The 25,160-nt window shown below is 39.3% G+C and overlaps 1 protein-coding gene across 1 annotated transcript in view; it reads right to left on the reverse strand.

Moving 5' to 3' along the window:
• The window catches only part of SPINK5 (serine peptidase inhibitor Kazal type 5), a 74,970-nt gene that overhangs the window by 12,755 nt on the left and 37,055 nt on the right, over positions 1 to 25,160 (reverse strand). The window contains exons 13-26 of the mRNA XM_036065716.2: positions 24,509 to 24,636; positions 22,715 to 22,796; positions 22,253 to 22,380; positions 19,184 to 19,232; positions 17,318 to 17,445; positions 15,025 to 15,115; positions 12,504 to 12,631; positions 11,791 to 11,857; positions 10,653 to 10,780; positions 8,831 to 8,933; positions 7,317 to 7,444; positions 4,844 to 4,916; positions 3,899 to 4,026; positions 3,660 to 3,738 (exon numbers count right to left, since the gene is read on the reverse strand). Coding sequence (XP_035921609.2) covers positions 3,660 to 3,738; positions 3,899 to 4,026; positions 4,844 to 4,916; positions 7,317 to 7,444; positions 8,831 to 8,933; positions 10,653 to 10,780; positions 11,791 to 11,857; positions 12,504 to 12,631; positions 15,025 to 15,115; positions 17,318 to 17,445; positions 19,184 to 19,232; positions 22,253 to 22,380; positions 22,715 to 22,796; positions 24,509 to 24,636 — 1,440 coding nt within the window. The remainder of the gene's footprint in view (positions 1 to 3,659; positions 3,739 to 3,898; positions 4,027 to 4,843; positions 4,917 to 7,316; positions 7,445 to 8,830; positions 8,934 to 10,652; positions 10,781 to 11,790; positions 11,858 to 12,503; positions 12,632 to 15,024; positions 15,116 to 17,317; positions 17,446 to 19,183; positions 19,233 to 22,252; positions 22,381 to 22,714; positions 22,797 to 24,508; positions 24,637 to 25,160) is intronic.

The raw sequence follows: 25,160 nt of genomic DNA on the forward strand, positions 1-25,160 counted from the left end.
TTGTGAGGGCGCCTGGGTGGCTCAGTTGGTTGGGCGACTGCCTTCGGCTCAGGTCATGATCCTGGAGTCCCTGGATCGAGTCCCGCATCGGGCTCCCTGCTCGGCAGGGAGCCTGCTTCTCCCTCTGACCCTCCCCCTTCTCATGTGCTCTCTCTCTCATTCTCTCTGTCTCAAATAAATAAATAAAATCTTTAAAAAAAAAAAATAAAACATAATTTGTGAGATATAAGCTCATAATACTTGAGGGGGGAAATAAAAATCTAGAGAAAACAGAATTTTAGGGATGGAATGTGTTTTAAAGGCTCTTTATTCAATATCTGCGTAGGAAGTTAGAATCCTCTCCATAGTGTCCCTCTCAAATAATGACTTTGTCTGGTGGAATTTCACGACTGCCTAGGGCAGCCTGTACTGTGTTAATGCAATTTTTAGCAGGCTGAGCCCCAAACCTGTCTCCCTGCAGCCTCCTCATTACTCCACACATAAGTAAGCCCTGAAATGAAATGAAAGACGCTCTGTTCCTCAAGAACAAAATAATATTTTATTATATGCCAGGCATTTTGTTGTTTGCTAAGAGCACACAAGATAAACACTCATTATCCTCATTTTATTGATGATAAACACTCATTATCCTCATGTTATAGGTGAGAAAATAAGGCTCAGAGAGATTAAATAAAGTCAATATTGGAATTGTGATCAGAAATCGGGTAACAAGCTTTGTTATTTTCTGTGCTTTTACCTGGCAGAGAATAAAACTCTTAAACACTTGTAAAAAGATAAAGCTGCCTTTTATATTCACTGAAAAATAAGAACCTTAAAAAGAAGGCAGTGAAAATGAATCCATAGGATCTGCCTCTGATGAAATTTTTGGACATCTACAGAAATTTGTCATTAACTACCTGTAAGCTCAAAGAGCCAAAGGAAATATATGGGAAAATTACCTTGAAAAATACTGCTAGTGACGTGGATGGCAGTTACCCTTCCTTCCTTCCTTCCTTCCTTCCTTCCTTCCTTCCTTCCTTCCTTCCTTCCTTCCCACCTTTCTCCCTTCCTTCCCACCTTCCTTCCTTCCTTTCTCTCTTTCTTTCTTTCAAGAGATTTTATCTATTTATTTTAGAGAGAGAGAGAGTGTGAGTGGGGGGAGGAGCAGAGGGAGAGAGACAAGCAGACTCCATGCTGAGCATAGAGCCCGACACGGGGCCCGATCCTGTGACCCTGAGATCATGACCTGAGCCAAAATCAAGAGTCAGACGCTCAACTGACTGAGCCAGCCAGGTGCCCCTATCCTTCCTTCTTTAAATTGTGATACCCATGAACAACTCCAGACCTACTTTTATTTGCAGTATTAAAAAAGTTCTCTGGAATACTTGATCAAAATACTAAATGTCTCACAGCCATCACTTTTGGAAGTTGCTAGAATTATTTCCTTTTCCAGCTACACAAAATCCCACTTACATATATGTTTATGATAACACCCATCTGCCTGTACTTCCATCTTTGCTTTATGGGTGCAATCTCTGGCTCTTCTTATTATGATCTGTGTGTAGTTAACTTATCTGAGTTTTTCTCAACTGAAAAACTGGATCAATACCACCTACTGCATAGATTTTGGGAAGGCTTATTTATTTTTTATTGACGTATAATTGATACTAGTTTCAGATACACAACATAGTGATTTGACATTTGTATACTTTGCAAAATGGTCACCCCAATAAATCTAGTTACCATACAGAGTTACTACAATGTTACTGACTGTATTCCCCATGTGTACATTATATCTCCCTGACATTTACTCTCGAACTGGAAGCTTGTCCTGGGCAGGTGGTCAGTATGGATAAATATTATTATGATTTGTCCCGCATAACTGACCACCTGGATCTGCATGTACACCAGCAGGCTAAGGAATGTTGTTTGTTAGACTCATGCTGTGTGAATAACCTTGGGAGCCTGGTTGTTTGAAATATATTATCTGGCCTCCAGATGGCCCTTCTGTTCTGGGTGCCAAGAACTACAAATCTTGTCTCACACCCCCTCCTGCTCAAGGCTGGACTGGCCCCCTAGAATGGAATCTGGGAGGGGAGGCAGACAGACAAAGCCCAGGCTCCTTGACAATACAGAAACATGGTAACATAGAAATGCAGCTCACAGCAAACTGCAGGTAGGCAGACAAATGTTTAATTTCAAACCCTATTATTTGCCCTATAAATATTGCTCTATGGGGAGGGTCGGTTGGAAGTCTCACCTGAGGGGAGGATGCTCAGCTCAGGCCTCTCAGCGGGGACTCTAGCCTGGCTGTTCCCATAGGGCTTCCCCAGCTAATGAGGTTGAATGTTGTAAGTATCTGATTTGATGTAACTTTGCCTTACTCTCATTTATTGCCTACTATTACTTTCATCTATGTGTAGATTCCTTTCTTCTTCTGTTCCTATTAGGTTTCTATAATAATAATAAAAAACTTTTTCCTTTTTGAAACTGAAACACAGCTGTTGTGAATCTTTTGTTCAGAGCAGCAGGTTTAAATATGACGATGCATGTGATTTGTAAAAAATTTAACTTTGCAGATGTAGGTAAGACCATAGCTCTCTTTTTGCCACACAAACACACAAAATGTCTGGACATTTTTAATATACGAATATATAGAATATTTTTTGTTTGAAATTTCTAAAATAGATATTAAAAAAAGAAAAATATTGACTAAGATTATAAATAGAATAGATGGCCAGTAGAGATGATTTGAATTTATACAATAAAATCTTATCTCAAGGCCATTCATTTACCAAAATGCATAACAGATATTCCCAACATATATTTTTTAAAATGAAAATTACTATTAATGGTTCATTTTGTAAGTCAGTATAGACCTAATGAAAAGTTCCCTCATTAACATTCTTTAACAGGAAAACTTTCCTGGGGAGACTTCACGATTTCTCTTTTCTAATTGGAGTCCATTGATGGATTAGAAGAGATTGTGCTGTGTCATATTCTATGTGTTAGTGTTGTAAAGCATTGAACATTATTTTTAAAGCCCTAATTGAATACAAGACGGCACTGGAATGCCATGTCAAGAACTTATCATCTGGAGCTCTAAGTTTTTGATACTTGCTTTCTTATTTGTAGTTTTGGTGTCTATTTCCTTAATTATTTGTTTTAAAACTTCAGAGAAGAGGAGCGCCTGGGTGGCTTAGTCGGTTAAGCATCTGACTCTTGGTTTCGGCTCAGGTGGAGATCTCACGGGTCGTGAGATGGAGCCCCATGTTGGGCTCTGTGCTCAGTGGGGAGTCTGCTGGAGATTCTCTCCCTCTGCCCCTCCCCCTACCTACACACACATGCTCTTTCTCTCTCTCTCTCTCTCAATAAATAAATAAATAAATAAATAAATCTTTAAAAAAAAAAATAAAACTTCAGAGAAGAAATCCACTTCATCATAACAATAGCTTGGTGATGGTCATTGGTCCTACAGATAGGTGGTAATTACACCAGAGTTGCTTTCAGAGCACTGAAATAGCATGCTATTTCTTTGCAAGATCTGGCCATGCTTTCCTGTTCATCATTATATATACAATGAGTGGGACAGAGTAGGCATTCCATAAATATTTGCTGAATGAATTAACCTCACCCCCAAGCTTCCAGCTTTAGGTATTAGTACATCTAACACACACTACCTGGTTTTCATTGCTCTTTTCTCCTGTGTTTCTCAAGTTGTCCTGCTCTTTCTTTTTTCTTTCAGCCGCTTCCCTTTCCCTTGAAAGAAAAATGGAAAAAAACATTTCAACCAAAGTGAACAAACACCTCATTAATAATTAGATCTGTTTTTAAAAAGAAGTCATTTTCTCAAACTGATGAGAAATGATTATCAAACTTTAATATTCGCAGTTAAAGGCTCATTTTTGAAAATACTCACAGTTTGTCCTTACACATAGCACACTTATTGCCGTGTGTCTTGCCATCCAGACCCTGGACAGGGTCACTTTCTCGGGTGCAGATAAGTTGTCCGTTTTTCATTTGGCTTCTAAACTCATCACACGTGTCCTAAAAAGAAGGAAAGTTTATATTGGAAATGGCTGTTTTCACATAGTATTTGATTGGGCTTGAAAATCTGAAGATTTTGATTTGAGAGTCAGGCAGCCACTTAACCTTGCTGGGAGGCGGTACAATGACCTACAAACATGTCCACATCCTAACTCCTGGGGCCTGTAAACATGTAGCCTGACATGATAAGGACAAATTAAGGTTGAGGACAGAACTAAGACTGCTAATTAGCTGCCCATAACATGGAGAGATTATCCTGAATTATCTGGGTGGCCCAGTGTAATCACAGAAGTTCTCATGAGAGAAAGAGGGGGGCAGGAAAGTCAGGATCAGAGTGAGGCAGCATGAAAACAATTCAACTGGCCCCTGCTGATTTTAAAGGTGGCCACGAGCCAAGGAATGCAGGCAGCTCTAGAAGTTAGAAAAGACTACGAAACAGATCTTCCCTAGAGCCTCCACAGAGAGAATTTGCGTTGTTTTAAGCCACTGTTGATAGTAATTTGTGACAGTAGCTGAGCCTCATTCTCCTCATCTATAAAATAAAGTTAAAAAATGTATTTGACCAGGTTGTTCAGACAATGAAATAAACTACTATTTGTAAAAGTGCTTTGCAATATGTTAGACTGAAAGATTTCCATTTGGCATTAAATTTCTCCATTGAACAAGTTACCAGCAATATTGACATGTATGATGACTTCTGATCTTCTTAGGGCAAAGATCTTGGTTGGCAACATTGACGTTCTCTTTCCATATTTTTGATTGCCACGGGTTGACTTACAGAAAGATCATTCTTGTCAAAATCTAGTTAATGACTCACTTTTTCTGATGCTGATTCAGTCCCATTTGATCTGTAGCCAGAATGTTTATTTTCTTCCTCTGCTTCTCTTTCCCTGGAAGAGAAGAATCAATAGTCATCCTGTTAACCCAGACTCAGGTTTGGAAGTAGCCTTAGAGTTTGGGTATCCTAAACCACCTCCTTCACAGAGGATCTTTGTGCATCCCTGAGGTGGACAGTCAGCTTGGTTATTAGGAAGCTTCCTCATCACAGGGTATGTATGATGGATATTATATGTAGATCAACTCAAGTAATTTCAAAGTCTCCTTTATTTGTGTCCAGATTTATCTCTGTCTAATGTCTGCCCTTCAGCCTTACTTCATTCACAATCCCAGGACAACACAGAACGGGTTTGCTGAATCAATTATCTCTTCTTGATATTAACCCATCAGATATTTAGAGGCAAGTTTCAGGTCTTAAGCCCAGTGTCCTCATCTTTTCATCATTAGTTGTGGTTTTTAATTCACCACCAACTCACCATTCTAGTGCCTTGACAAGTAAGGCAACCCATTAGAATATTATTTCTTAAAGTATGGAGCCCAAGATAGAAAGAAGACAAGTAATCTAGAAAGTACCTTAGGATCATTTTTTTTTAAATCTCTTACCTTTCTGATAAAATATTTATTTCAATGGTCCCCAAAGTTTTCATGTGTATTAAGAAACACTGAGATTTTTAAAAATTCAGATCCACTGACCATCCCAACATGTTTACTGACAAGATTTAGACTGGGACTCTAGCCTGGTTTTTAATGAGCCAGGTCATTCTGATGCAGTTGGCTCAAGATCCAAATATTTCAAAACTCTAATATACTTATCTCTTTCAAAATTTTATTCGGTTTTGTACACAAAACAAACATGTGTATGAATGTACATAACATGAATATATACATTCTTTTTAGGGAGTTCCCTTTGTGTAGTAAAGTGGTAGTAAAACATATCCTGAAGATTCAAACATATATAAAGTCATGACATTTTATCAAGTACTATTGGAAAAAGAGGGTATTGTAATGATTCAGTTTAGTGGAATTCTAGTGATAATCATGGCTCTGATCAAAAGCCTCCAGTGACCTCTGATCACACATAGAATAAAATCCAATGTCCTTCTCTTGGCCTAAAAAGCCTTATTTGATCTCTCCAAACTCATTTTCTGCTATTTTCTGTGCAATAATTTTGAGACATGATGACCTCCTTTCTGTTTCTTGAGCTTGGTAATTTTACATCTTCAGAAATTTGCATTGATTTTTGCTCTGCCTGAAACTTTCTTCCTCCAGATGTCCAGACGATTCACTTCACCCACTTTTTACAGGTATCCCTCACATGTCAGGCCTGCCCTGAACACCATAAACAAAGCAGCAACTGCAATCCCTTTCTGTTGCTTCACTCTCTTTTATTTTCCTCATCAATATCTGACTTTGTGCTATATAGTTATTTCCTTATTTATTTATAATCTGTCTTTTCTGTATTATATTATAGTTCCATGGCAGGAACCTTTTGTTGCTCACATCAAGAATGCTTGTCCATGAGTAGTGCCTGTTACATAGCAGAGAGTCAAAAACCATTTATTGTCAGATGAATGATTTCCAAAGATCATAAAAAATATTCCATTTGTGTTGTGTTTTGTTAAATACTCCAGATAAGTATCTTATAAGATAGATGACACTGATAACAATGGCAAAATTTTATCTTCACTCCCCCCATGAGACCTTGAACTTAAAAAAAAAATTCAGGTTTTCTCATCTGTAAAATGCAACATTTGTACTAATCAAATTTTCTCACATGGCCTATACTGTCACAAGATTATAATTTCTTTTCAAGGAGAAAGGTGAAGCAGGTATATGTGTGGAGAAACATTACTTATTAAGTATATACCAATTAAATGCCATAATCAATAGCATTGTGCTATAGGCATCAAATTTTAGAACTACAAGTACCCATCAAGGTCACCTAGAAAACTGCCTTAATATACAGCAGTGGTTATGTTACTGGCCTCAGTAACACAAACCACGTGTGGCTGAGTTGGATAATAAAGCACTCCAATTCAGTACCATTCACCATGGGAAAACAGAAGCAACACACCCTGGATTATACAATAAATGTGTTGTATACATACAAGAAACAACCCTCTTAAACTATGCTGGTGAACTATCCCAAATGACCTTCACAAATTCTCCATAGGACTTAGGCATTATATGTTCTAAAGCACAATTATCTACCATGATGGCATTTGTAGGTCACAGAATTATGACAGAAAAATTAGAGTAGGAATCAGACATTGATTAGCTGCCATTGCTAAGGCTTGTTGTTCCTTAGGGGGTGTAAGAGAAAGAGACAATACTTGGGAATTAACAAAAACAATAATTTTCCTGGAGGGAGTTGTAAGTAAATGAGAAAGAGCCTGTCATTCAGGAGGAAGTGGTGACTAATTTTTGGACTGCCAGTGGAAAGAAGTACTTACAGTATCTCTTTACACATGGTACACTTATTGTTGTACGACTTGCCATCAGCATCACGTACAGGATCACGCTCCCGAGTACAACTGAGTTTTCCATTTTGCGTTTTATCCCGATACTCTGCGCATTGGTCCTGAAAAAGGAGAGGAGAGTAGGTCTCCGGATTACCTGATCTCTTGTATTGCTGTTAAATTTAACAAACTTAACTCAAAACAATTTAAGTAAGAAAAGTTCTGATTTACCTCCTCTTATATATAACACCTAGTACTGCTATCTACAGAGAAAGGGGGACTGGAATCACCCATATGTCATGGATAATAATATTGCTTTTAAGGTTCTACACAGGGAAATTATCAAGCTCGCTGGGATTTAACAGCATGAAGGGTCAGCAAACTATAGCCTACAGGACTAATCTGTCCTGCTGCCTGTTTTTATATATGGGGTTTTATAAATAAAACTTGAAACACACCTTCACTCATTCAGGGATTATGGCTGCTTTCTGACAACAATGGCAGAACTGAACAAAAGCAACAGAGACTATAGGACTCAGAATGTCTAAAATATTTGCTATCTGGCCTTTACAGAAAAGAGAAGTTGCTGACCTCTGGTGTAGATCAAAGGGAGAAAGAAATGTTGGAGGGAAATATAAAGTTATGCAAGATGCCAAGGAAAAGAGGCTTGAGCGAACTGTGGAGCGGAGAGACAAAGGGCCTTACCAGCTCTCGCCCTTGAGAGTGAGGATGTAGCCTCCTTACCGAGAAAGATGGAAAAACAGAATAGCCAGAATTTATCAACAGAGATGGTCCTGATATACCAAGGTAGTAAGAAGAGAGCTCAAGTGGCTGTCGTCTTACGCAGTGGTGTTCACACGCCGGAGGAGGGGGTTTACAGGCAATTACTGTCATTCTGACCCTTCAAAATGTCTCAGGAAATGTGCTAAAAACTTGCCTAAATTATTTTATTTTCTCCCTGTAAGAGTGAATAAGGGAAACCAGAGTTCAGTGAGATGAACTAATTTATTCCAAGCTGCACAAGTCCTGCGCAGCAGGGGCAGGGTCATATCCCCAACTATCTGGCTCTGAAAACCCTGCAGTTTCACCGTATTATGCTGCCTTGGATCCCAACAGAAAATCTGCCTCTAACCCGTGGCTCCACTGAGGGAAAGAGAGAACAATAAGAGAAAGGAGGAGCATGAGATGCTGACGGGGAACGTCCCCATGCTGATGTCACTGTCTCTGCCGTGATCAGTTATTGGCCTGAGAGCTACATTCTGTAAAAAGGGGTCAGGAGACTCGGATGACGTCATCATGTTAATTATTTCCTTGTTTAAAGAAGTAAAAAATGCGCCCTAGAGAGATGAAAAATTGCTGAGATATTACCCTACAGTTTAAAGGGGGGAACTGCCCTGTCCTTCCAAGGACGCCTTCACACCCAGCATGACGTCCGTTCCCCTTTCCCACGGGTGCCCTTGTCCGTGACTTGCGTCCCCCCTGCCTGTGCAAATTAGAGGTTCTCTCACCTGAGCTTTCCCTCCTCCGCCACCGCCACCGTGGGAACTATGCTCCACCGCGTTTCTCTGATCTTCATCTTCTTTTCTCTTTCTTTCTTCATCTTCTTTCTGGCTGGAAATTAGAAAGGGGGAGGTAGGGAATAATAGATTACAGAGAGTGGGGTACGTTTCTGCGAGTTCCTCCTCCTGTGACCAAATTAGATTTGTATAGAATTCACCAGCATTTACTGAACAGCTACCATGTTGCAGGCCCTCTGAAAACAGAAAGACGAATTATGTGGAGTCCTTCTTTTTTTTTTTTTTTTGAGTCCTTCTGCCTGGAAAAGCTCTCCCTGTTGTAGGGGAAAACCAAGTACATAAACATAAGCAAGACCACGGGAGCGTTTTACTAGCCCTTCATAAATGCTCACTGTGACTCTCAGCTGGATTCTTCTCAAATACCTCAGAGCCAAGAGGTCCAACAATAATTATCTTTTTCCACCAAATGTGCCCTTGCTCCTGGACTCTCTACCTTTCATGAAGAACAAAACCCTGGAGCTGTCTCTGCTCCTGCCTCTCAGCTCCCACAGCTGTTGCCGGCATGACACTAATTTCACATCTCACCTTCTCTCCTGTTTCTCTGACTCTAGTTATCGCTCCCGGATTCCTGCAAACCCCTTCTACCACCACCAGCATTCTGAATCTCAGTCCCTTCCTTCTCTTTTTTCCCTTTTTACTGCCGACATACGAATCTTCCCAAAGGAACCGTATTTATGCCACTTACTCTCCTACCTGAAAAATTTTAGCAGCTTCCCACGATATACAGGATTGACTTCAAAGTCCTTGATCTGGCATTCAAACCCAGCAAAGTGGCTAAGTTCTAACGAAACTAAATGACTTGCTCTTTACTGTTGATACGGTTTCCTTACTTCTAGAGCTTTACCTATGCTTTTTCCTTCTCCTCTCATTCCTTCCTGTTCACATCTTATCCAAATTATAAAGTCCAGTTCTACTCTCCCATAAAACTTCCTATTAATTCTCCCTTCCCTGAAGTACTAGAACCCATTGAATACATCATTTATCATTTAGCAATTCCTCCTTTGTATTTTTTTAAAGCTTTATTTATTTATTTTAGATAGAGAGCAGGGGGAAGGGCAGAGGAAGAAGGAGAGAAGCAGACTCCCCACTGAGTGTGGAGCCCGATGTGGGGCTGGATCCCAGGACCCTGAGATCATGACCTGAGCCGAAACCAAGAGTCGGACACTTAACTGACTGAGTCACCCAGGCTCCTATCCTCCTTCCTATTATATGAACTTGTACCCATGTCTATTTCATCCATCTATGTACAATCATTATTCACACTGTACATTGTAGGTGTTCAATAAATGGCTATTGAATGACTGAAATATTTTATGTGTACTTCTGAGCTTTCTGTACAGAACTATTTTTCATTTTGTGAAAAATGTGATATTTTCAAAAACGTAGGTAGAAAAGTTAGGCTGATAGTAAAATATGTTAATCTTCCCAGAGGTATTTAAAAGGTGATGTAGAGAAGGGATCCATCAGACAGCAAAGGACTTAAAATTTTACCAAGAAAGATGTTGTGATCTATTAATAGGTGGGCTCTCCTCCAGAATTTATAGAGAATGTAATACCCTAGTCATATATTGTCTATTTCTAGAATTGTGAATCTTGGTCTTTATAAAGAAAGATTTGCCCGAAAACGCTCTGCAGAGAATCATTTGCTCCCTTTACATGTAAAGAAAGGACAAACACAATAGACATTATCTTCCTGGCTCTCTGTCTCCCCAACTCTGCCAGCCCCCGGCAGGGGCCTCATTTGTGCACTCACAAGACAGCTTTACACATGGCACACTTGTTGCCGTGGGTCTTGCCATCTGGGCCACGCACGGGATCATTTTCTCGTGTGCAGAAAAGATTTCCATTTTGCAAAAGGCTCCGAAATTCACTGCATGTATCCTAAAGGAGGAGAAAAGGCAAGAGCGTGGGTATTTTTGTATAAATTACTTTGTTGGATTCCTTCCAAGTGCTTCCTAGTAAAACAGGAACAGAAAATGACCTCTGGGTATTTTTATTCCTGGCAATTGTTTCATTCAATTCCTACTAAACACACATGACTTAAAAAGAAGATTCTCTTTCTTTTTCCTTGAGATTTAGCCCCCAAATCCAGACTGAATCTGCACCCACACATAAGAAAAAATCCCTTAATAACCTGGGTTCTTGGAGAACTGGCCGCTCATCTTTGATGGGGGCAAGCAAATGACCACAAACCTGAAAAAAATCTACTTGGAATCAACCTTTTTGAAACGAAGAAAATATCCTAGAATATTCTAGTGTGCCCAATGTACTATTTTTATTTTCCCCAAAATGCTGGCACCAGAAATAATTAAAGACAAAGTGAGGAACATAACTGATGTGACCCAATGTGGTCATTCAAAACGACATAGTGGGTTAGGAATTACGCTAGATTTGGTGTCTGGAGGTCTAGGTTTGAACTCTTTTGTTTTCATTTTTCAGTTGTGAGAACTTTGAAATACGAAGATGTGGAATCTGATGCCGATAGTCCCACTGCAACTTCTTCCTTCTCTCTGGGTTTTAAATCTTCCATTTAAAAACACAGGAATGAGGTAGATCAGATGTTTGCAAACTATGGCCTGTAAGCAAACTCTGGCCCACCACCTAGTTTTGTAAATAAAGTCTTCTTGGAACACATCCATGCCCATTTATCTGCATATTACCTGTGGCTGCTTTTACAGCTGTGACAATAGTGTTGGGACAGAGACCGAACGGCCACAACCATTCAAATGTCTACTATTTGGTCCTTTAAGAAAATTCTATCAATTCCTAGATTAGATGAACCTTGAGTTCTCTTACATAGGCTTTTGGTAATTCCATGTGTTGTTTTTTTTTTACAGAGAAACTGCAAAACCTCATCCTTCACTGTGATATTAACCTTCTAGGACAACTACCTTTTCAGCTTCTCTCTTAGCTTTTGTTCTGGATTCAGCTTCTTCTTTTTCTTTTGCTTCTTGCTGGCTGTAGGAGGGGGAGAGGGGAGAATCATTCCTGGCACCCAGTACCTATTATTCTAAAGGGGAAATCTCTCTAGATAGAAATATCTCATTATTTCCGTACCTCTACAAACTGAGTTTGGGAGTAGAAAGGTAAATGCACAATCTCCATATTGTTTTTTGTTTTTAACTTTGCTTAAAGAATAAGACACAGCGTCATAGCAAACCAATCAACAAATTTTTAGCACTACGTTCTTCTGGAAAATAAAGATATTGTCCTTTTTCCCAGAAAGCAATGAGGATGCTTGAAAATATTTACTAGATGTTAGCAAATGTTCAATTTGGTAGTGCCCAGTGATCACATCTTTGGATTATTCATGGTAGTATGTATGTAGAGAACAGGTATCCCAGTCCTTGTATGCCATTAACTCTGGGGGAATCTGCTGTGAGCACATGGTCCTCCCTGGAGCAAATTCAAGGACATTTTCAAACACTAAGAATACCTCAAAGAAATGTGCAAAGTATATGGCTTTATAACTGTAAATCCTTGAACTCCATGCAAAGATAGCTTCCATAGCGACTTCCTAGAGAAAACCTTCGGTATGATGTCCCTTGCCTGCCGCAGGCCTATCTTCTCCACACTCAGCGGCAGTGGCTGTGGCTCTACTCACAAGAAGGCCTCACACATGGAGCAGGTGTTGCCATGCATTTTCCCATCTGGGCCTTCAATGGGGTCGTTCTCTTTGGTGCAGGGGAGTCGACCGTTTCTCACAGAGTTACGGTATTCATGGCACAGCTCCTGTCAAGTGAGGGTGGATTTAAGAATCAGGTAACTAAATATCGGAGAACTCTTCCCCATTACCCCTCTGAAAACTGTGATAGAATGTTCCCAAACATAACGGATACATCAAAATGGTGATGTAGGAGGTCAGTGTTACCAAGATACTCTTCAGGGGCCTAGCTCACACGTTATCTGGAAAATAAGATTACGTTACTGATCTCATTAGAAAAACTTCAATTCAACTCAAATATTATTCTGGGTTAGGTACTGTAAGATATATGAAGAAGAATCATCTGTTGTTCCTTTTGTAAAAAAAAAAAAAATTGTGATTGGCAGAATAAAACTCCTACCCCCCAAATTTGTCCAAGTCCTAATATCCAGATCCTGTGAATATATTACCTTACAGGGCAAAAGGGACTTTGCGGATATAATTAAGTTAAGAACCTCGAGATGGGGAGATTCTCCTGGATTCTCCTATGTCCCCAATGTAACTGCAGGGGTCAGTCCTTACAATTGGAAGAGTGAGACAGGAGGGAATGAGAGGGCATTATGACTGCAGAAGAACAGTCAGAGACATGATGTTGTTGGCTTTAAGATGATGGAAAGGGTCCAAGGGCTGAGGAGCACGATGGCTTCTAGAAGTGAGAAAAAGCAAAGAGAAATTCTCCCCTATAGATTCCAGAAAGGAACACAGCCCTACCAACCCTTTGATTTAGCTCAGTGAGACCCAGGTCAGACTTCTAATATAAAAACCAAAGATAGTAAGTTTGTGTTGCTTTAGGCCACCAGGTTTGTGGTAATCTGTTAGAGCAACCATAAAAACCAAGTACAGAGTATTTAGAGTCTTTGGAGAAAGTGCATAGAAGTATCTATAAGTTAGAATAAAACAAATTATATAATTGAGGAATAAAGGAAAATTGCTGGCATAATAGATGACAGAGTTATTAAGTATATTGTATAAATGGGGAAAAGCTTTGGAGAGCAGCTAATACTTATTCTGAGCCATGAAAAGTGGCCAGAATTTTGACAGAAGAAAGGGATAGTCAGGTCTGAGTATGAGGGGACCATACAGAAAGTAAAGTTCATTGCATGTATAATACTGAAGACTTAAGGCATGTGAGGGGCTGTGCTGATACACATGGATAAGTTTCTCAGGACTTCATAAAAATAATATACATAATAATATTTTATAAGTGAAGAAAGTAAGACACAAAACTGTCTGCCTTACTGGAAGGGAGACACAGGCAGTATTTGAGCCCTGGCAGTGTGAGTCCAGAGTTCAAGTTTTTAACCATAATGTGACTGAGTCCATAAGATGGGATACCTTGAATCAATGCTTGGCGTGTCCAAGAAGCAACAAGGCAGCACAAGGATGGCAATGGGTAGAAAGTAGGAAATGAGGTCTGAGAGGTGGCAGAGGTCAGATCACGCATGGTATTGTAAGCCACTAGAAGGACCTAGTTTCTTACTCTGTGTGAGATGAGAAGCCACTGGGTGGCATAACCTCCCTTATGTTTTTAAATAATTACTTTGGTTTCTGAGTTGAGGGTAGATTGTAGGGAACAAAGGTGAGAGCAGGGAGAACAGCAAGAAGTCAGGTCTTCCAAATTATAAAAGGATACAGGAGAGGAGAAATGAAGACCTGAGGCGCGCCCTGTAGGAATCTTACAAATGGTGACAGGGTGCAAGATCTAAGGTGTATCATGGGCATTATAGCCAGAACTTGTGTTCTAATTGCTAGCTCTCAAATTATTAACTATATATATCTCCTAACTTCTTATCTGAGCCTCTGAGTCCTCTTCTATAAAATACAGACAATAATACATACCTTGAATGGTTACTACAAAGATCAGTCCTAAAATTGCTATACCATATGGCATATAGCAGCAATTAAATAATTAATAGCCATCAACATCATCATCATCATCATCATCATCATCATCATCATCATGTGAGAATGTAAACCCAAGGTTCAAAAATTCTGTTAAGTAATTTTCCCAAAATCTCACAGAAAATTAATTGGGATTAAAACTTAGATTTGTTTGTTTGTTTTGTTTTACTTGTTTTGAACTAATCATCCTTATATAAAAAGATAGAGAGAAAAATCTGAAATCTGCCTCTATTGGTTTGTATTCAGATAACAAGATAGCCATCTGTATACACTTCTTTTTTTGGGATAATACAATTCACATGGTCAGTGGAGAAAATGATGACTGACCTCTTCTCAAATGCACAAGCAACTAAATCAGATTTGGTGTGAATGGGAAGAAGGAATCCTCTTATACACAAGGATCCAAATACATGTTCTCAGTCTGCAAAGTCACTAAGGACACTGGGATGAGGAGGTGAGAGTGGGAGGCTTGTCCAGGGGAATGGAATATTTATGTGGTTCTAATATCTAAAACATTTACCTGTGCTGCTTCTCTTCTCACTTTATCAGCCTGTGCTTTGTCCTTTCCTTCCTTGCCATTATTTTTCTTCTCTTCTTCTTCTTCAAGTTTGCTGCAATTAAAAACAAAGAAGATACAAGCTAAGTACAATTTCCCATTGTCTATGATAATGTATTTTAAAAAGGGATGAGGATCTTCCAGACAAGGTCAGATTCACTCTTCAGTAAAAATTTATCCAGTCTAAGAGATACTATCACTGTGCCCAACAATGCAGATAATAAACAAAATAATAATAAAATACAATCCACCTTAAAAAAAAAACTAGCATGATCTTTTATCAGTATGAGACCCTCAAGTAGTCTTGATTCCATCAGTCTTATCCCATCAATCAGTGATTTCAATGATCTGAAAGAAGCCACAGTTACCTTGATTTTTTAAAATTGTGCAACTTTTCCTTTGTAAATAACAACCATATCAGTGATGAAAGCCAGAGGTGATACCAAGTCAGACAATGGGCCCATAATCAAAATAAACCATGTTTCACTATAAAATTATTTTTTTAGATATTATTTTAAGGGAATTAATATTCAGGTTGAAGTTCAAGTTTTAGAATAATGATCCAAGTCCAATAAGATTCAACAATTAATATTTTAGGTTGATCATGAGCCTAAGCTTCTGGCTTTCTTGCTATTTTCTACTGATACACAGTTTATCAAAGCTGGAAAATCTGTAGCACTGATCATCCCATCTAGTCATCACCACAGCATGGACAATGGATCAAGTGAGAAAAGAGCCTTGATTTCCTGACTCTCAGGCCACTGTGTACACTACTGGCTTAGTCTTTCAGTCTCTCCTTCAAGGAACTATGTGCATATACCTGAGATTGGACAAGGACATATGAAAGTTAAGGGACAACAATAACCTTGCACCTTTTCAACAGATATTATTTAAACATCTACCTTAGCTTGAGACTCTGTAGAAGATTAGGAATCTAAGAAGGAGGAGAACCTGAGGAGGTAATAATCAATTTCTCCTAGACTGTCTCACACAATGGAGCTTTGGTCCCACTCACCAAAACAATGGCCTAAAAGTCCCTGGATTTGGCTCACAAGAAGACATTTCAATAAACATCTAATGTATGGGCTCACCTCTTAGAGGTTTTACTCTCTATACTAAACCACTTATCAAAGTGTTATTTCAGCTGTGCACAGTAATGTCCCTGAAGAGATAAATGCAACCTTCTCCATTCCTTTTCTCATTCAGGTTATTTTAACACTTCTTGTACTGGCCTCATAAACTTCTGTCCAACTGGTTTTCTCTTAGCCAATAGCTGAATATATTCACAGAATCATAAAATGTCAGTGAGGGAGAGAGAGAGAGACAAAGATATCACTGCATCCAGATCATCAAACTTCTGTTTTCAGTTATGAATGATGATTATCTAGTGTTAAAAATATAAATTAAGACTTTCCCATGACTTAACTAGAGGACAGAAGGATAACTGGATAGAAGGCACCTGGGTGGCTCAGATGGTTAAGCATCTGCCTTCGGCTCAGGTCATGATCCCAGGGTCCTGGAATCGAGTCCCACATTGGGCTCCCTGCTCCTTGGGGAGCCTGTTTCTCCCTCTGCCTCTGCCTCTGCCTCTCTGTCTGTCTCTCATGAGTAAATAAATAAAATATTTTTAAAAATTTTAAAAAAAGGATAACTGGATAGAGAATCACATTGTCACTGTATGATTCATTATTACTTCATGAATTGTCCATGTGCTTTTTTTTAAAATTTTTTATTGTTATGTTAATCCCCATACATTACATCATTAGTTTTAGATATAGTGTTCCATGATTCATTGTTTGTGCATAACACCCAGTGCTCCATGCAGAACGTGCCCTCCTCAATACCCATCACCAGGCTAACCCATCCTCCCACCTCCCTCCCCTCTAGAACCCTCAGTTTGTTTTTCAGAGTCCATTGTCTCTCATGGTTCTTCTCCCCCTCCGATTTCCCCCCCTTCATTCTTCCCCTCCTGCTACATTCTTCTTCTTCTTTTTTTCTTTCTTAACATATATTGCATTATTTGTTTCAGAGGTACAGATCTGAGATTCAACAGTCTTGCACAATTCACAGTGCTTACCAGAACACATACCCTCCCCAGTGTCCATCACCCAGTCACCCCATCCCTCCCATGTCCATGTGCTTTTAAACTTATGTAGCATACAAGCACGATATATATTCTACACATTTCTAGGAAACTGAGACTCAAACGTGATTGATGATGAGAGATTCAGTGGGACAGGTGAGGGTAGGTACTCACAATAGGCTTGCACACATGGCACACTTGTTTCCGTGCATTTTGCCATCGGGGCCATGGACAGGGTCATTCTCCCTGGTACATATAAGCATTCCATTCTTCACTTTGTTCCGAAATTCACTGCAGAGCTCCTGGAAAATATTTTCTCAGAATGACTGTCTACCCTTCCTGCACCTTTGCCTCTTCTGAGGAATAAGTGATGCGGAGTAGAAGAAAAACAAAAAGGGATGACAGGAAGCAGTAAATCGATAAGTATTTACAAAGCTTCCATCATGGACTCAGAATTGTCGTTGCACTAGAGTGGATCTGGAAATATTTATCATCATCATTCTACCGAGGCTGCTTCCACTCTAGATGCAGAAGAAGACTGACAAAATTAGCAGAGAACAATATACATGTTTGTGTTATGTTACATATCACACTCTATAAGAGCTATGAAAGATCGAAGGGGAGAGAGTTCAATGGACCTAGAAGAGGAGGCTTCCTGGAGGAACTGAGAATATTGCTTAGTCTTCATGAGAAGGAAGGACATCCTGCCATCTGCAACTACTTGGATGAAACTAGAGGACACTGCTAAGTGAAATAAAGGAGACAGAAAAAAAATTATGGTACGATCTCACGCATATGTGGAATCTGAAAAAGCTGACCTCATAGAAACAGAAAGTAGAGTGGTGTTTGTCAGGGGCTGGGGGGTGGGGGAAATAGGGAGACGCTGGTCAAATGGTATACATTTCCAGTTATAAGATGAATTAAGTTCTGGAGATCTGCTTTAGAGCATGGTTATTATAGCTAACAATATAACAGTATACTATACAGTATACTTGAAAGTTGCTAAGAGAGTAGATCCTAAATGTTCTCACCACAGAAAGAAATGTATTTATGTCATAGTGTGATGTGATGGAAGTGTTAGGTAATGCTATGGAGTATCATTTTACAATATATGTGTGTACCAAATCAAGACAATATACACAATGTTAAACTTACACAATGTTGTATGTCAATTATATCTCAATAAAGCTGGAAAATTTAAAATAAGAAGAATGTGCAAAAAAATTGGTGAATCTCGATTTGTCTTTAGAAGGCTGAGAAAGAAAAGAAAAACATGCTCAAACTAAGAAATAAAGATATATTTGAAATAAAGATATGGAGGAGAGGACAAGTATGAGTCCTTGGAGAAACTGACACCTTCCTGGGAGCTCCTTGATAAAGTAGAGGGATAGGGGATGCAGATTTCAAATAGGAGAGGTACAATATAAGCAGAGGGAAGGAGAAATGTGTTAAGACTGATTGGAAAATCTAAGATGATTTAGCAGCTAATCAGATATTATGGATAAAACAAGTGTTCAATTCTAAATTACCAGTAAAAAGATGGTTTCAACCAACAGAAAGAAAGTTCATGAGAAAGTGAGTCAGTTTAAAGGTAGACTTTTAAACTGTGTCAACTTTCCCCAAATAAATATTAGGCTTATGCTTTGCATTTATTAGGTAATAAGATCCATAAAGGCAAATCTTGTTTATGGCCGTCATATTAGAGTAATCCGACATCACATACAGACAGATTTTGTTGGTGTTACTTGTGACAACAGAAATATAAGAAAAGCCAAATATGGAGAATATGCCTTACAGAGTAAATTAATAACCCTCTCCTTCTTATAAAATGAAACTCAAAATTTGAATTATCATGCAATAAAATTGGTACTCTAGAAACTTCTACTTGAGACCCCTTTTTACAAGTGAAAGGCTTTTTGTTGTTGTTCATTTCAGGCATGGCAATTGAAAAGGAAAACATTAGTGCTAATGAGATATCTAGAATACTTAAAGGAGAAAAAATTGTCAAGGCATAACATTAGCAGTCCTGAGAAAAATTACCTTTGTAGCTTCTCTTTTAGCCTTTGCTCTTGCTCTTTCTTCTTGCTGACTATAAGGATCAGGGGAAGAAAAAGAGGGGAAAAGAAGAAATGGGTCTTAATACAGTAGAGTAGATTCTTAACATTTGCAGGTGGATCATTCGTTGCTTTGACAATTCTCAAGCACCCCCAAAGATCCACTCACAGCAATTTGTAATTTTATTGGATAATAAACTGAAATTATTTACTTCACCTCAAGAGAATAGTGTGCAAGAAAAAGTCCCTTAATGAGTAAACCCATTTAGCTCCTCAGCAAGAACATTGTAGTAATACTTTCCTATTGGCTGATTATTTTGCATCTGCCACAGCTCTCGAGAAAGTGCTAATATTTGGCTTCTGGAAGGCAGTATATATAGCATGGTGGTTAAGAGGACAGAGTCCGGAGCCATAAGGAACACAAGAAATGTCTAAACCTCTCTGTGCCTTCCTCATCTTTAAATACGGAAGGGGAAGGGAGGGACGGGAGGAGTAGTAACCACATTCTTCTCATAGGATTGTTGTGAGCATTAAATGAGTTGATACATGTAAAGCAACTAGAGGAAGGATCTGGTACATAATGAAATGATTGATAAAAGTGATATAAGTGATCGCTATCTTCATCACTGTGATTATCATTAAGAGTGAACCCTCCAAAAAAAAGGTATATGATGGAAATGAAGTGAGGGTGATAGCTCTTAACCATTTTTGATAACTAACAGTGTTGCAAATCAAGTGTAGCACAACTGGATCTATAATCTAAACAATTTAATCTTGTTAAATATGTAAAAAGTTTTCATTTTAAAATGTAAAAATGTGTAAATAATATGTAAAAATGTTATGTTTCAATCAACGTAAGAATTGCTCATTCATTGATCAAATTAAAACTTTTTTAAAAGGTGAAAAGATACCTGGGTGGCTCAGTCGTTAAGCGTTTGCCTTCGGCTCAGGTCATGATCCCAGGGTCCTGAGATCAAGCCCCGCATCAGGCTCCCTGCTCAGCGGGACCTGCTTCTCCCTCTCCCACTCCCCCTGCTTGTGTTCCCTCTCTCACTGCGTCTCTCTCTGTCAAGTAAATAAATAAAATCTTAAAAAAAAAAAGGTGAAAAGACAGGCCGCCTGGGTGGCTCAGTAGGTTAAGCATCTGCCTTCAGCTGAGGTCATGATCTCTGGACTCCTGGGATTGAGCCTCAGCAGGGAGTCTGCTTCTCTCTCTCCCTCTGCCCCTTCCCCCTGTTCATGCTCTCTCTCTCTCAAATGGATAAATAAAATATTTTTTTTAAAAAAGGTGAAAAGACAGTTTGCATATGGTATGACAGTGTGCAAAAAAAGGCTATGGAGGGAAAAATGATTCTCAAAAAAAGACAAGAGCCTTTGCTAACATACCCACAAAATATGACATAGTAAATCTTTATTTCTTTTTGATAAGGAATTTTTACAGTGATGGGAGAAAATTACTAAAATAGCTCCAAAATTGTGAGGTTCCTCATACTTCTTTACATGGAAACTAATCTAAGCTTTACCATGACTCTACGTTGACTAAAAATTTTAAGAAGCATTTTCTTTCCATACTGGGAACTTTATCAGAGGAAGTAGCACAGCTGACCACTAGGTGGCAGAATTACTTCCTTGTCACTGAAAGATGAATGTCAAGGTAAAGAAAACCAGACAGAAACAAGCCTAACTTCAGGCAAATATAATTAATCGCCAGAAGTTATAATGGCATTGCTAAATGATTATATTATGTCTACAGCATACAGTGGAAAACATCATTTTCTTCATTTTTTTCCCCTGCACTGATACTTCTACCATTCCCAACTTCTCTGGGCCTTTATGCTGTCATCTGTAACTTGTGATAATACAAGAAAGACCCACTTCATATGTTTATTGTGAAGATTAAGTGGGATTAAGTAGCAAAGCTTTTAGCAAGTATATGACAATTACATGCATTCAATAAATGTTGGTTATGATGATTTGGTTTTCAGTGCTTCCATGCCCAAACACTAAAGGACAAATCTTCAGGGTTGAAATGCTCTCCACCAGGAAGACTGAATGACTGAAACCTTTCAGAGATTCTGAGTATATAGAAAATCAACTGGAGTATCCCTTGGGAATAAGATCAAAAGCCTTAAGGAATAGGGCGCCTGGGTGGCTCAGTCATTAGGCGTCTGCCTTTGGCTCAGGTTGTGATCCCGGGGTCTTTGGATCAAGCCCCACATCGGGCTCCCTGCTCCACGGGAAGCCTGCTTCTCCCTCTCCCACTCCCCCTGCTTATGTTCCCTCTCTCGCTGTGTCTCTCTCTGTCAGATGAATAAGTGAAATCTTAAAAAAACAAAAACAAAAACAAAAAACCTTAAGGATTATCATAGACTTTTTTTGAGAGGATACATCGTGTCATTTATTCTACAGTTGTATTTTACTCCCCTGAAAATGAGCATCCAACTTTTACCATTTCTAAAGCAGGCTTTACCTATGTCAACTATTACAAAGTACATCTTCATGCTGCACCCAAATCTATGTCCCTAAAGCTCTCATCCATTTAATTCTACTCCATTAGGTCACACAGAGTAAGTAAGAAGAAAGGTAGTAAACTAAAACAAAACAAAACAAAACCTTTCCCCTAAAATTTTCCATGCACCATAATGATATTTTATATGTAATCTCAGCCATTTCTTATTTTAGCTGATAATCCTTCAGAAAACTAAGAGCAATTCGTATGGTTATCATAGAGTAATCTCTTCTCTGAATAAAAGATCTTGAGTTACCTCTAAAATATTCTAAAAGAAAAGACAGTTAAAAGAACTTCAAAATAAAAAAAAATATTATGGCTCTCTTTAGATCACAATAATCATCATCTGAAAGCTCTCCACTTGCTTTTTGGTTTTGTGTTTTCTTGTGTGTGGGTTTTTTTTTTTTTTTTTAAATTTTAGTTCATTTAAGTGTGACACCCAAAAATGACCATTGTCCTGAAGAGGAAAATGCATTATTTGCCATTGTTTGAAAACTTCCCTCAGTTCCTTCTCCCTCTCCTTCTAAAGTCCTGAGCTCTACTCACAAGAAGGCCTCACACATGGAGCAGGTGTTGCCATGCATTTTCCCATCTGGGCCCTTGATGGGGTCGTTCTCTCGAGTGCAGAGAAGCTGGCCATTCTTCCTTAATTTGCGGTAGTCACTGCATAATTCCTGTGAAATTGAGGAAGGAAGTTTGAGGTTTTGAACACAGGTTGGGTCAGACTGGAAAAATAGCTGAAGTTTAGACTTTTTTCTTAAGTGGGGATCAGTAATTGGCTTATTTTAGAATAGTTCTTAACTGGGAAGACATGACTATTTTTAAATGATAAAAGTTACACAACCTAAACCTAGAAATAGTCACATATGCACATGGGTATGTGCTCACATATAAACAAACAAACTGTACAAATATTTCCTACAGTTTCAGGGGATTTATGAGTTTTCTGAATGCCATCTATGGAGCCCAGGTCCACATGCCTCTGACTTTTGGAGAAGTTCCCCTCACCTCAAAAGGAGCTGTGTTCTCAAATTCTCTCTTATTTCTTGACTCACTTTCCTTCTTTTTCTTTTCTTCTTCCTCTGTTTGGCTAAAAAAGAATGATTAAAAAGGAGATCAGTAAGGATCACAGAATGTCCAGGTTGAAAGTGACCTCAAATATAATTTAATTATGACAGTTAATACTTATTAAATTCTGGGGTGCCTGGTTGGCTCAGTCAGTTAAACGTCTGCCTTCAGCTCAGGTCATGATCCTAGGGTCCTGGGATCGAGCCCTACATTGGGCTCCCTGCTCCCTCTCCCTCTGCTCCTCACCACCTTCCTCCCCTGCTTGTGCTCACTCTCTCTCTTTAAAAAAACAAAAAAAAAAAAACAAAAAAAAAACCTTAACTAAACTCTTACTATGTGCCTGACCTGGGGCTTATTCCATGAAGTCTTCCCAACTGCATGTTACAAAACTACTATTATAACCCCATTTACAAATGAGAAAACTGACAGAATGGATCACTTTCCCAAGGACACAGAACTAACAAATGTACACTACAGATTTAAATCCTAATCCAGAGGAAGTTTTTTGATCTTCCACTACTCATGACTTCTAATACTCAGTATGTCTGATTACTGTCTAGTTTTGCTTTAATCCGCTAGTAAATTCTCTACCTTGTATCATCCTTGAAACCCCACATAGGTCATTCTACCCTTGAAGTCCTCAGACTGTTAGGAAGTTGCTCCTGGCATTGAGCCAGACCCCTTCCAGAGCTTTCACTCATTGTTTCCACTTTCATCCACAGAGACAACCTGGAACTAGTATTGATAAAACAAAAGCTACTTGGATATTTCAAGACCATGACTCCCCCTTTGCTAAATGTACCAAGCCTTACATGGTTTTTATCCTAAGCGTGCTTTTGCTTTCCTGCTGAAGTGGTCCTCTCATAATGGAACACAGAAATGAAGCAGAAAGTTAATCTGAACTCACTGCTTACATTTTCTAGAATCCCTTCCATAACAACAACAATTGTCTAGTACAAGAGAGAGACGGTGAACATATAGTCACACATATCAATTTACCCCTACTAACTGTGTTTTGTGCTACGAAGCAAAGTGCTGATCACCATGAAGGAGAAAGTGTGGGGTTAGGGCCGTAGAGTAGGCTTTGCCACAGCTGTTCAAGCTGTGTTCACGAGACACATGGGAGGGGTTCACTCCACCAGATACTCATCATTCCTATTCCAAGTCATTCCCCCAGGTCCTGTGTATGAATTAATGTACCGTTTTGCATATTTATATGTTTGCTTTGTGATGTGTTGTGTGATTTCAGGTGACTTCACAGCCCTCTCTGCAAGGGTAAGATCCTTGTTTTACATCCTGTACACTTCCACAGGAACTCAACCAGTGATTGATTCTTTGGAGTTCGTTAGGAGTAATGTCACCATGATGGCAACGTAGGTGGTTCCTAACTTCCCTTCCCCTCACCAGAACAACCAACCTCTAGTCAAGAACATGACATGACTGAGAGAATCCTAGGACACGGGGACGAGGCTGAAGTACCCAGGGCACCTCAGAGACCAAGACAGACTGCATGAGAAGGGTAAGAGAAGCAGCTACTTGTGGACAGCACGGCCCCTCTCTCAGGACAGAGCAGGAATTATTCTTTGATAATTATGACATTGTGCAAAAATGCCATTGACAAGAATTAAACACAATTTAAGAAATAAAATATAACAAAGTTAAAATTAAAAAAATACAAAATGAAGCAGAAAGGACAAAACGCTCCCTCATTTCCCCAGGTGCAGCGCTACTCACAAGAACACCTCACACATGGAGCAGGTGTTGCCATACATTTTCCCATCGGGGCCCTGGATGGGGTCGTTCTCTCGCGTGCAGGGGAGTTTTCCATTCCTCACAAGCTTGCGGTATTCACTGCACAGCTCCTGCCAGGATAGAGAAAGCAAGCTAGGGATACATTTTGTTCCTATTCCAAGCAGAAGATTGGAACATCAACATTGGCAGAAACTAATGTTATGCTTCTTTGACACCAGGACTTTAGTTGTGTTTCTCTCAAATGTAAAATTTAATTCAACAAACAGAACTCACCATTTGCTAAGAGATGGGAACAAATAAGACATAATGGGATGTCACAATATAAGAAAAGAGGTGGACAAGTAAACTCCACTATAATCTAAACACACTGAAATAAGGGCAGGGGAGCCTGGGTGGCTCAGTCGATTAAGGGTGTGCCTTCAGCTCAGGTCATGATCCCAGGGTTCTGGGATGGAGCCCCAGGTCAGGCTCCTGGCTCAGTGGGGAGCCTGCTTCTCCCTCTCCCTCTGCCCCTCCGCCTGCTCATGCTCTCTCTCCCGTGCTCTCCCTCTCTCTCGCAAATAAACAAAATCTTAAAAAAATTTTTGGAGGAATAAAATAAGTACAAACATACAGGTACATGAAAATCTGAGAA

Source organism: Halichoerus grypus, chromosome 2 (assembly GCF_964656455.1).
Source record: "Halichoerus grypus chromosome 2, mHalGry1.hap1.1, whole genome shotgun sequence".
NCBI classification, from domain to species: Eukaryota; Metazoa; Chordata; class Mammalia; order Carnivora; family Phocidae; genus Halichoerus; species Halichoerus grypus.